Source organism: Rana temporaria, chromosome 6 (assembly GCF_905171775.1).
Source record: "Rana temporaria chromosome 6, aRanTem1.1, whole genome shotgun sequence".
NCBI lineage: Eukaryota > Metazoa > Chordata > Amphibia > Anura > Ranidae > Rana > Rana temporaria.
This window is the reverse complement of record NC_053494.1, coordinates 73,190,434-73,203,119: the sequence shown is the minus strand read 5'-3', so window position 1 is coordinate 73,203,119 and position 12,686 is coordinate 73,190,434. Positions and strand designations below refer to the sequence as shown.

The following is a 12,686-nucleotide window of genomic DNA, read 5'->3' as shown; positions in this document are numbered from 1 at the left end:
CCGATAACCAGAATCAGTGAACCTGATTGGCTGAGACGGCCGTCAGTCTTATGCAAGGGACGCAGCCCCCGTACGTTCCGAGGATAAGACATCCGGGAGCCGTAGGGCTGTACTCGGAAAGCCTATCAGAGCCGCTGGCTCTGAAAGGCACTTCCGCACAGCCAACCAGCTGCCGTTATTCAGGTAGCCGGCTCCCTATGTCCGGTCACCTAAATAGACCAGCGGCAGCTGGCCACAATAAAATACATTCATGCAATGCAATGCATGAATGTATGTTATTTGCGAGAGCCAGAGGGGGCGGCGCTGCAGAACGACATTTTTAAAGTCTTAAAGGGCCCGCTTTTCTTTTCTTTTTTTTTATGACTACAGGAGGGGGGGGGGGGCGGTGCCTGGGCGCCCCCTATGGACGGGCCACCACTGATTATAACACATTCTTAATTTTGTATCCACAATTTTTTTGTACTGGCAGCTTTTTCTCTAAATCACTGTATATAGTTTAGCGCAGTGTTTTTCCCCCCAAAAAAATCTGGGTGTTTTTTCTCCTACGAACCTTAGTAGTCCTTTGTTACTGGCCGCTTCCTGTATATGGATTCATCAGGTAGTGTGTGGGTATTCCGTCACTTCCTCGATGCCGCAATGTCTCCTGGGAGCTTTTGTCATTGTTCCCAGGAGACATTGCGGAGGTCTGCAGCAAGTTATCGCAGGATTTAGAAAGAACTTGCTCCCAGGAGACATTGCGGCATCGAGGAAGTGACGGAATACCCGCACACTACCCGATGAATCCATATACAGGAAGCGGCCAGTAACATAAAGGATTACTAAGGTACAGTGGATCGAAAAAAAAAATGTGGTTTAGTAATTATGCATATGAGCGTATATTTTTTTTTTTTTGGTGGGGGAGTGGATCTTGGGTGGGAGTTCCCACACTTTTTTCCCCAGGACTTGACCCCTGGTTCAGGTGTTCCTCTTTTCCTGGTTGTGCCGTGACGGGCGAGGGCCCCGCTGAGCCAATGGCGTGTCAGAAGGTTGTGGCGGGTCAGGAATAATCCCCCAAGAATGAAGCAGTTGAAGCCCCTTGTCTAGGGTGTGAACCACGTGCGATGCACCATTCCTGGTGATGAGCAAAGACGCTGGATAACGCCATTTAAATTGAATCTTGTGGTTGTGTAACCCTTTGGTGATTGGGCTAAGTTGCCTCCTCAGTTGCAAGGTGTACTTAGATAGGTCAGGGAACAATGAAAGTCCCTCATACGGCCCAGGGAGCGCTGGGTTATTCCTGGCAGTCATGAGGAGCCGTTCCTTTATATGAAAAAAATGAACCCTCATTAGGACATCTCTGGGAACTGAGGCAGCAAGGTGTGAGGGCTTGGCGATCCTGTGTATGCGATCAACAATCAAGTCTCTAGGTGACGCATCAGGGAGAATTGCATGCATTAACTCCTTAGCATATCTGGGGAGGTCAATTGGCATAATGGATTCAGTGATTCCTCTCAGCTTTACGTTGTTTCTCCTGGATCTTCCAAATCTGCTAGCTTACTCCTCATCCAGGATTGCTAATTTTTCACATCGTGAAAGGAATCAATAAAATCATTCACAGTTGAGGTGCATTCCTCCATACTGTTTTCCAGGTGCGACACCCTATTGTCAATAATATGCATATCAGTATTCAATTTGGTGAACAAGGAGGACAGGTCTGTCATCAGTGATCCCTGTAGTGACAGTAGCATTTCTTTCAGGGTTGTGTCTAGCACAGGTAGTCCTGTAGTGGTGAAGGACACCATAGAGGACTGCAGGGCCTGGTTAGATTTCAGTTGACTGAAGGCCTGGGTCTCGGGTAGCGCTGGAGGCTCCTGCAATGGGCTTTCACGCATTCACGCAAAGCCGCATTTGGGCTTTCGCCGGGCTGCCCGTGATGGGATTGTCTTCCGTTCTGGCCGTGGGGGATAGCGGAGGGCTTTGAGAAGTGATGTCCTCTGGATTCTCATCCGGGAGATCCGTGTATGCTGCCGGAGTGACCACCGCGCCGGCGCCATTTTGGCTCTGACTGACTTTATACTGCGGCTTTATGAAGAAAGCCGTCAGCTTTTGCGGCTGTAGTTCAGTCATCCTCTTCTGCGACATGGTTCCCTGGGTTGTCTGGGCTGTGAGGATGGAGGATGGCACCTGATTAAGCTGCAGTTTGGGCCTGTGTCGCTTCTTTTTCCCCCTTAGGTTGACGAGCACACACTCTAGGCAGCCATCTCCGGCGCTGGCAGACCACGCCCCCAAGCTTATATTTATTGATGACCATGAAAGTGCATATTGTTTCAAAGCAATGCTGTATCTAACTGGCAAATCTGTCTGTGGTAATTCTGAATATTACATGATAAATGATAAGTACACAAATTTACACTCAACACACCACCTCTATTAAGGAGATTCTCAATTTGCCAGTATAGCAAATTCTGCATACCTTCTTATTAACTATATCTAGAACGGTAGGAAACTTATTTTACTAAAAAGCAATCTTTAAAGATGAATTAATAGATATTTTTTCTGAAATGTAAAAAAAGCTGTTCTCAATTTAAAGCTCATTGAAAAGCACACAACCATACTTAACATGCACATTTATCTGGTATAATTTCCATTCTACCAGTTGGTGTAATGCTTAGCTGTGCACATATTTACTTATTTTAGGGCAATTTCACATCACATGCAGTCCAGTGTGTTTTTTTCTGCATCAAAAATACATGGAAAGCAGGTTATATGGTTTCCAATATCATAGTTCCAACCAGTCCATTCCAGAAAGAAAAGTAGAACATGCTGCATTTTTCCTGCACTGGACCACCTTGGAATGCAGTAAAACACATAGAAAACACACCGAAATGCATGAAAAATGCACTGGACCCCAGTATAGTGAAGAAAAAAAAAAAAAACATCTGGAATGCATCCGGAAACGTATCAAACATGCACATGCAGAAACTCATCCAGAACAGATCTTTAGTGTGTTTTTGTGGTGTAAACCCGTCCTGCCATTTTATGAACTTACTTTAAACTAAAAAAATTATATGAATAATACATATATCAATGTTTAAAAGCTTTAAAAATTCTATAACTTTTCATCTTGCGTACATGTTTCTCAAAAAAGTATACTTTTTTTTATGTACAGGTGGCACAAATGCATGGGGAGTTGATAGAATTTAATGAAAGGCTTCACCTTACACTCCTTACAAAAGAAGCACTAGTGCTGCAAATGAGACAGGAACTCATCGATCTAAGAGGACCGGTAATATATATGTATATATATACACATTTATTTATTTTTTGTAGCACTGATGCATGTGTAAACATAGTGATGTTGGGGTAGATTCACATACAAATAGATTGGCGCAGCGTATGTGAGATACGCTACGCCGCTGTAACTTACATTAGGCCGGTTTGAATCCCCAAAGAATTTGCGCCGTAAGTTACGGCGGCATAGTGTATCTCAAGCGGCGTAACGGCGCGGAATTCAAATCGGCGATTAGGGGGCGTGTTTCATTTAAATGAAGCGCGTCCCCGCTCCGAATGAACTGCGCATGCGCCGTCCCGCCGTGCATTGCGCTAAATGACTTCGCAAGGACATCATTTTTTTTAACATAGACGTGACTTGCGTACATTCCGATTCACGGACGACTTGCGAAAAAAAATTTTTTTTAAATTAAACGTGGGAACGCCGGCCATACTTAACATGGCACGTCTAACTATACGTGACGAAATAGCAGCTTTAACTATACACCGGAAAAAGCCGACTACAGACGCCGTAAAAAAATGCGCCGGCCACTCGTACGTTCGTGGATCGTCGGAAATAGCTAATTTGCATACCCGACGCGGAAAACGACGTGAACACCACCCAGCGGACGCCAAAGTATTGCATCTTAGATCCAAAGGCGTACGAAGACGTACACCTGTCGGATCTAACCCAGAAGCCATCGTATTTTGTTTTGAGGATTCAAAACAACGATGCAACGCGGGAAATTTGAAAGTACGCCTGCGTATCAGTAGATACATCGGCGTACTCGCTCTGTGGATCTGCCCCGTTAAGTCCCAATAGAAAGACTAGCTACTGAAGTGAATAGCTGATGCTTACAAAAAAAAAGAAAGAAATCTACTGAGCAAATTCACACAAATCAAAAGTCGAGTTTACTCCACCCTGTTAAAGTTTTCATGAACTGCAGTACAGTAGGTGAACCCGATTTTGTGTCAATCTCGCTCTCTTTCTCGGCGAGATTGAGCACCTACGAGCCCCATCGCGGGAGCCAGCGCCGAGCTGGCTTGCCGCGATGGAGACAGAGCCATCATAGAAGCGACGGGAGATCCGACTTGGATTCCCGCCAATTCTACACGTGTGCGGCGTTTGTTATGAATCCTGAGGGGGAAGTCCCCGCCGGATTTTAAATAAAAATCCGGCATGGGTCCCCCCCTCAGGAGCATACCGGGCCCTTAGGTCTGTTATGGGTTGTAAGGAGAGCCCCCCTACGCCGAAAAAAAACGGCGTAGGGGGTCCCCCTACAATCCATACCAGACCCGTATCCAAAGCACGCTACCCGGCCAGCCAAGAAGGGAGTGGGGACGAGCGAGCGCCCCCCCCCTCCTGAGCCGTACCAGGCTGCATGCCCTCAACATGGGGGGGTTGGGTGCTCTGGGGCAGGGGGGCGCACTGCGGCCCCCCCACCTCAGAGCACCCTGTCCCCATGTTGATGAGGACAGGGCCCCTTCCCGACAACCCTGGCCGTTGGTTGTCGGGGTATGCGGGCGGGAGGCTTATCGGAATCTGGGAGCCCCCTTTAATAAGGGGGCCCCCAGATACCGGCCCCCCACCCTAAGTGAATGAGTATGGGGTACATCGTACCCCTACCCATTCACCTGCAAGAAAAGTGGTAAAAACACAAATAAATCACACAGGGTATTAAAATATTTTATTAGTCTGCTCCGGAGGCCGCCCCCTGTCTTCTTTATTAGCTCTTTTACCAGGGGGAGCTTCTTCTTTGACGTCTTCGGGTGGGTGGGGGCCGCCGTCTGGTTCTCTTCCACCGCCGGGGGGGGGGGGTGGCTTTTAAAAAAGCCCCCACCCCCCCGGCGGGTTTCCTCCGGCGTCTTCGGCGGGGCTCTTCTTCTTCCGCTATCCCGACGGGTCTTCTCCGCTATCCGGGGGGTCTCCTTCTATGTTCGCCGCTCTCCGCTGTTGACTCGTCGCACCCCGGTTCTTCGTCTCGCAGTCCGGTCCCTTCTTCCGTGCTGTACGTCTTCTTCCGTGTTGTGAGTTCTTCTTCCGCGCTGTGACGTCATGTTCTTCACTTCTCTCCTTCTCCCGATGTTGACACGCCGGTCCTTCTCGCTGAAATGACGGATGCGCGCCTTGCATCGGACCTATATAGGCCTCACAGTCCCATCATGCTCTGTACCTACCTAGTAGGTATCACATGGGTAGGTACAGAGCATGATGGGACTGTGAGGCCTATATAGGTCCGATGCAAGGCGCGCATCCGTCATTTCAGCGAGAAGGACCGGCGTGTCAACATCGGGAGAAGGAGAGAAGTGAAGAACATGACGTCACAGCGCGGAAGAAGAACTCACAGCACGGAAGAAGACGTACAGCACGGAAGAAGGGACCGGACTGCGAGACGAAGAACCGTGCGACGAGTCAACAGCGGAGAGCGGCGAACATAGAAGGAGACCCCCCGGATAGCGGAGAAGACCCGTCGGGATAGCGGAAGAAGAAGAGCCCCGCCGAAGACGCTGGAGGAAACCCGCCGGGGGGTGAGGGCTTTTTTAAAAGCCACCCCCCCCCCGGCGGTGGAAGAGAACCAGACGGCGGCCCCCACCCACCCGAAGACGTCAAAGAAGAAGCTCCCCCAGGTAAAAGAGCTAATAAAAAAGACAGGGGGCGGCCTCCGGAGCAGACTAATAAAATATTTTAATACCCTGTGTGGTTTATTTGTGTTTTTACCACTTTTCTTGCAGGTGAATGGGTAGGGGTACGATGTACCCCATACTCATTCACTTAGGGTGGGGGGCCGGTATCTGGGGGCCCCCTTATTAAAGGGGGGCTCCCAGATTCCGAAAAGCCTCCCGCCCGCATACCCCGACAACCAACGGCCAGGGTTGTCGGGAAGGGGCCCTGTCCTCATCAACATGGGGACAGGGTGCTCTGAGGTGGGGGGGCCGCAGTGCGCCCCCCTGCCCCAGAGCACCCAACCCCCCCATGTTGAGGGCATGCAGCCTGGTACGGCTCAGGAGGGGGGGGGGGCGCTCGCTCGTCCCCCCTCCCTTCCTGGCCGGCCGGGGTAGCGTGCTTTGGATACGGGTCTGGTATGGATTGTAGGGGGACCCCCTACGCCGTTTTTTTCGGCGTAGGGGGGCTCTCCTTACAACCCATAACAGACCTAAGGGCCCGGTATGCTCCTGAGGGGGGGGACCCATGCCGGATTTTTATTTAAAATCCGGCAGGGACTTCCCCCTCAGGATTCATAACAAACGCCGCACATGTGTAGAATTGGCGGGAATCCAAGTCGGATCTCCCGTCGCTTCTATGACGCGCTTGCTGGGATGTGCTGTCACTATTCCAGCGAGTGCGAGATGTCGGCGAGATCTCGGCACCATGTCGCCGAGTATCAGCGCGACGCTGTCGTGCTAAAAACACAATATCACAAACACCTACTGTATCTGTAGGCATTTATTTTGCACATAATAAGACAGTGAGCAGTATGTATGGAAAAAGAGTAGATCGGGTGTAATGTAACAACAGGCATTCTGTATAGGGTATATAAGACCTCACTATACAAAAATGAATTTATTGGACCTAAACTTAAAATATAATCCATTTTTTGGGAATTTGGTCATTTTCTAACCTCCTGTTGAGGGCTATTCGAAGGGGACCATTCTAGAGTATAAGGAGAACTATTTAACCAAGAATACTATTTTGAAGCATTTTACAAAAAGGATATCAAGAAATGGAACAGGAAAGAATACTGGGCCAGATTCACAGCCAGGCGGCGCAGCGTAACGTAACCGACTTGGGTTAAACCGCTGCAAATTTTCTGGCCAAGTGCCCGATCCACAAAGCACTTACCTGGAAATTTGCGGCGGTGTATCCTAAATCCGTCCGGCGCAAGGCGGGCCCAATCAATTGGGGCGAGTCCCATTTAAATTAGGCGCACTCCCGCGCCGGACGTACTGCGCATGCTCCCGTCGCAAATTTCCCTACGTGCTTTGCGCGAAGTTACGACGCGCCAACGTTTTGTGAATCGCGACGGGTAAAAAAGACTTGCGCCGGGAAAAATAAAAAAATGTAAAAAAAATCGAAAGCGTCGCGGGAAAGATGGGTATACTTTTACATGGTGTACTAAGTTTACACTTTGTAAAAGGTGCCCTATCTTTGCGACGGCAAACTAACACTTGCGGCGACGTAACGACGGGAAAAAAATTTGTGGATCGCCGTAACTGCTAATTTGCATACCCGACGCTGGTTTACGACGCAAAATCCCCCCAGCGGCGGCCGCGGTACTGCATTCTAAGATCCGACAGTGTAAAACAATTACACCTGTCGGTCGGATCTTAGGGATATCTATGCGTAACTGATTCTATGAATCAGCCGCATAGATAGAAACAGGGATACGACGGCGTATCAGCAGATACGCCGTCGTATCCCTTTTGTGAATCTGGCCCACTATTTCTAATATTGAACGTTATTTTCTTTTAATTCCAAAAGGTAGACAAAGGCATCTTGAAAACAATAATGAATGGTTATTTGTAACTACTTTCTTTAATCAGCATCGATAGTTAATAGACTGTTAAACAGAAATTGGTATGTTTGTTAGATTGACAAGGTGTTGGGGCCAGTCTTACCAATGTCATTTTGAAAAAAAAAAAAACACAGAAGCTTAAGGATCTGCTTGCTTCCAATGTAATCAACAGGCCTCCTAAAGTTTCTGTGTTCGTGATTTGAAAGGTATTATCTCCTGCGGGAGATGTGGTGTATGGGTGTATGTATTGTTAGTGTTTTAGAATTGCATGCACCAATTCTTTTCAGTCACAGGTTCAGGGCCGGCGCTACCACTAGGCGGACTAAGCGACCGCTTAGGGCGCACTGCCACCTAGGGTGCCCGGCGGCTGGTTTTTGTTCTGCCGCACTGTCCGCCACAGCGCTTGCACACAATCCACAAGCATCTGACATGTCAAGCAGCGCCGCCGCCAGCCTCCCCCCCAGCACAGCACGTCAGGGACAGTCTGCTCCCTCCTCCGCTCTCTGATCACACATCGCCCGCTACCCCCCCTGTGATCAGCCCCGAGCCCATCACAGCTCCTGCGACCCGTAGAGACTACGCTTCCTCCGTGTACCATGTGACAGGGGGTGTGGCCGCTCCTCTCTCCTCCGGCTTTCAGTTAGTGTGCCTGGCGCGGGTTATCGGGAGAAGCAGCCCCGGGGATCGGTGTGGTGGTCGGGAGGTAGGTGCAGGGTGGAGGAGTTTCCAGGGGTGGAGGAGTTTCCAGGGACGGAGGAGGCGTCGCTGTTTGTGCAGGTGTCACTGATGTATAAATATGGTGTAGTCAGACCATCTGCTTTCACTTGGCTGCACCCCCTCTCCTTTCCACCTGACTATCTCTCCACCTGGCTCATCCCCCCCCCACCTGGCTCATCCCCCCCACCTGGCTCATCCCCCCCACCTGGATCACCCCCCCCCCCCCCCCCTGCCTCATCCCCCCACCTGGCTCATCCCCCCCCACCTGGCTCACCCCCCCCCCCACCTGGCTCACCCCCCCCCCACCTGGCTCACCCCCCCCACCTGGCTCACCCCCCCACCTGGCTCACCCCCCCACCTGGCTCATCCCCCCCACCTGGCTCACCCCCCCCACCTGGCTCATCCCCCCCACCTGGCTCATCCCCCCCCACCTGGCTCACCCCCCCCACCTGGCTCACCCCCCCCCCCTGGCTCACCCCCCCCCCACCTGGCTCTCCCCCCCCACCTGGCTCATCCCCCCCACCTGGCTCACCCCCCCCACCTGGCTCATCCCCCCACCTGGCTCATCCCCCCCACCTGGCTCATCCCCCCCCACCTGGCTCATCCCCCCCAACTGGCTCATCCCCCCCACCTGGCTCATCCCCCCACCTGGCTCACCCCCCCACCTGGCTCTCACCCCCCCACCTGGCTCATCCCCCCAACCTGGTCATCCCCCCCACCTGGCTCAACCCCCCCCCCCCCCCTGGCTCATCCCCCCCACCTGGCTCACCCCCCCCCACCTGGCTCACCCCCCCCCTGGCTCATCCCCCCCACCTGGCTCCCCCCCCCCACCTGGCTCACCCCCCCCACCTGGCTCATCCCCCCACCTGGCTCATCCCCCACCTGGCTCACCCCCCCCACCTGGCTCACCCCCCCCCCCTCGCTCTCACCCCCACGTGGCTCTCACCCCCCCACCTGGCTCACCCCCCCCCACCTGGCTCATCCCCCCCACCTGGCTCATCCCCCCCACCTGGCTTATTCATCCATCTGACTCATTCCCCACCTGGCTCACCTCCCCCCACCTGACTCATTCATCCACCTGGCTCATCCACACGCCTGACTCATCCCCCCCACGGCCCCACTTGACTCATCCATCTACATGGCTCATCCTCCGCCTCACTCACCCCCCCCCCACCTGGCTCATCCCCCCCACCTGGCTCATCCATCCATCTGACTCATCCCCCACCTGACTCATTCATCCACCTGGCTCATCCCCACTCCTGACTCATCCCCCCACCTGACTCATCCATCTACATGGCTCATCATCCCCCTCCCACCTGGCTCATCCCCCTCCCACCTGGCTCATCCCCCTCCCACCTGGCTCATCCATCCACCTTACTCATCCATCTGACTCATCCCCCACCTGACTCATTCATCCACCTGGCTCATCCCCCCCACCTGGCTCATCCATCCACCTGACTCATCCACCTGGCTCACCCCCCCACCTGGCACATCCATCCATCTGACTCATCATCCACCTGGCTCATCCCCACGCCTGACTTATTCCCCCACCTGACTCATCCATCTACATGGCTCATCCTCCGCCTCACCCCCCCCCACCTGGCTCACCCCCCCACCTGGCTCACCCCCCCCACCTTGCTCACCCCCCCCACCTGACTTATCCATCCACTGTCTCATCCCCCCCACCTGGCTCATCCATCCACCTGGCTCATCCATCTGGCTCATCCCCAACCTGACTCATTCATCCACCTGGCTCATCCCCACGCCTGACTCCCCCCCCCCCCCACGGCCCTACCTGACTCATCCATCTACATGGTTCATCCTCCGCTTTGCTCATCCCCCCCCACCTGGCTCATCCATCCACCTGACTCATCTCTCCACCTGGCTCATCCCCCCCACCTGGCTTACCCCCCCACCTGACTATCCCCCACCTGACTCATCCCCCACCTGACTCATCATTAGTGTTGCTCACGAATATTCGCATTGCGAATATTCGACTTGAATATAGGATATTCGAGTAATCGCGCTATATTTCGAATTTCGCGGTGAATATTCGCAATTCCGAATATTCGATTTTTTACAATTTTATTTTTAGAACAGATCACATCCTAGATATCTCCATCGACGTCTAAAAGCATTGCTGGTATGATTAGAGACCCTGGGCTGAGTAGCTGAAGCGTTCATTGAATTTTGCCGAAAAATCGCAATGCGATTATTCGGCAATCGCAATGTCGCGCGATTATTTTCTTCGCCCCTATCTTCCGCATCAGAGCGATTTTTACAGTTTCATTTTTAAAACAGATTACATCCTAGTGATCTCCATAGACGTCTAAAAGCATTGCTGGTATGATTAGAGACCTTGGGCTGAGTAGCTGAAGCGATCATTTTATATTGCCGAATATTCGCAATGCGAATATTCGGCAATAGGAATATTGCGCGATTATTTCCTCCGCCCTTCTTTTGCATCAGAGCCAATCAGAGTTCTCCTACCACAGTTGTCATAGGTTTTGCAACCAATAGGAACCTGCCTGCACGGACATTATATAAGGTCACTCCCAGCACCATTTCATTGCAGATTCAGAAGCTGGCTAGAGAGTGTGGAGGCTGTTTCTGTGTTCCTGTGTCTGTGTTCCTGATTGATTGGTCTATCATCATCAGCATTGTGCTGCATTGCTATTTAGTGATTCCAGTGCATATATTCCAGTTTATCAAGAGCTTTTTTCAAAGCTAAGTTTTGTGCTGTTTTGTTCATCTTGTGTTACTGTTTGATCTTGCAGCTTCGCTGTTCAGTGATATTTGCTAGTGATTTCAGTGCACATTTTGCTGAGCTTTCCAAAAGAGCTTTTTTCAAAGCTAAGTTTTGTGCTGTTTTGTTCATCTTGTGTTACTGTTTGATCTTGCAGCTTCGCTGTTCAGTGATATTTGCTAGTGATTTCAGTGCACATTTTGCTTAGTTTTTCTTAAAGAGCTTTTCTAAAAGCTAAGTTTTGTGTTGTTCAGGTTAGTTAGATTTCTGTGTAGTAAGTGTACACACTGTTAGTGTACATTTATTTCATCTAGCTTAGCTTAGTGTGTGTTTAGTGTCTGTGTTTTGTGTTTCCCAGCAAGCGCCCCCGTAGCTACTCAAGTGTGGGGCACGTGCGCTGTCAGGCCGTGCTCCAGCTTGTTAGTTTAGGGGACCGGAGACACACTGGAGAAGAAGTGCTGAAAGCACTTCAGGCTCAGGTCCAGAAGTGGCTGACACCCCGAAGGCTCCAGGCAGGTATGGTTGTCTGCGATAACGGCAGCAACCTACTCGCCGCCCTCAGTGCTGGCAGTCTGACCCACGTGCCCTGTCTGGCACATGTCCTCAACCTGGTGGTGCAGAAGTTCCTGCGCACTTATCCCGGGTTGAGTGACATTGTGCCAAAGGCGCGTAGGATTGCCAGCCACTTCAGGCGCTCCCCAACCGCTACCGCGTCCCTGTCCGAGTTGCAGCGGAACTACAGGCTGCCCCTTCACAGGCTGATTGTGGACAGTGTGACGCGGTGGAACTCCACCCTCCACATGCTGAAGAGGTTGTGGGAGCAGCGAAGGGCGGTGAGGGAGTACCTGATGGACCTACGCACTGAGAGGGCTTCACCACAACTCCCTTTCATCGCCTGTGCGGAGTGGGGGCAGATACAGCAGGTCTGCCAAGTGTTGTCCTCCTTCGAGCAGGCGACCAAGATGGTCAGCAGTGAGCATGTCGGCCTCAATAACGTGCTGCCAATAGTGTCCATGCTGGAGAGGACACTAGATCGCCTGCTCGAAGCTGGGGAGAGTGCCTTGGTGGAGCAGGAGGAGGCAGCAATGCTCCACCGAGACCAGGGCCAGGACGAGGAGGAGGAGGAGGAGGATGATGATGATGATGAGGAGGAGGTGGTTGCTGGTGTCATCCCAGAGTCAGGGCCTGGTCAGGAGGGAGAGCTGGTGTTGGGGGCACCGATAGTCCGGGGGTTGGGCATCTCTGAGCGTGACCAGCAGCGCCTCAGGGATGAAGAGTCGGACCTCATTGACCTGGGCAGCAGTGAGGAGTCACAGCGGGCTGTGCTCTTCCCCATGGCTGCCCACATGCTGAGATGCCTCAGGAGGGACCCCCGGGTTAAGACCATCAAGGCGAGGGATGATTTCTGGATGGCCACCCTTTTGGATCCCAGGTGCAAGGGGAAACTGGAGCAGTTCATC

At 52.1% G+C, this 12,686-nt stretch overlaps 1 protein-coding gene across 1 annotated transcript in view; it reads left to right on the top strand.

Annotated features, from left to right (window-relative positions):
• Positions 1-12,686, top strand: part of SNX29 (sorting nexin 29) — a 1,289,390-nt gene that overhangs the window by 826,028 nt on the left and 450,676 nt on the right. Inside the window, exon 12 of the mRNA XM_040358531.1 lies at positions 3,149-3,265. Coding sequence (XP_040214465.1) covers positions 3,149-3,265 — 117 coding nt within the window. The remainder of the gene's footprint in view (positions 1-3,148; positions 3,266-12,686) is intronic.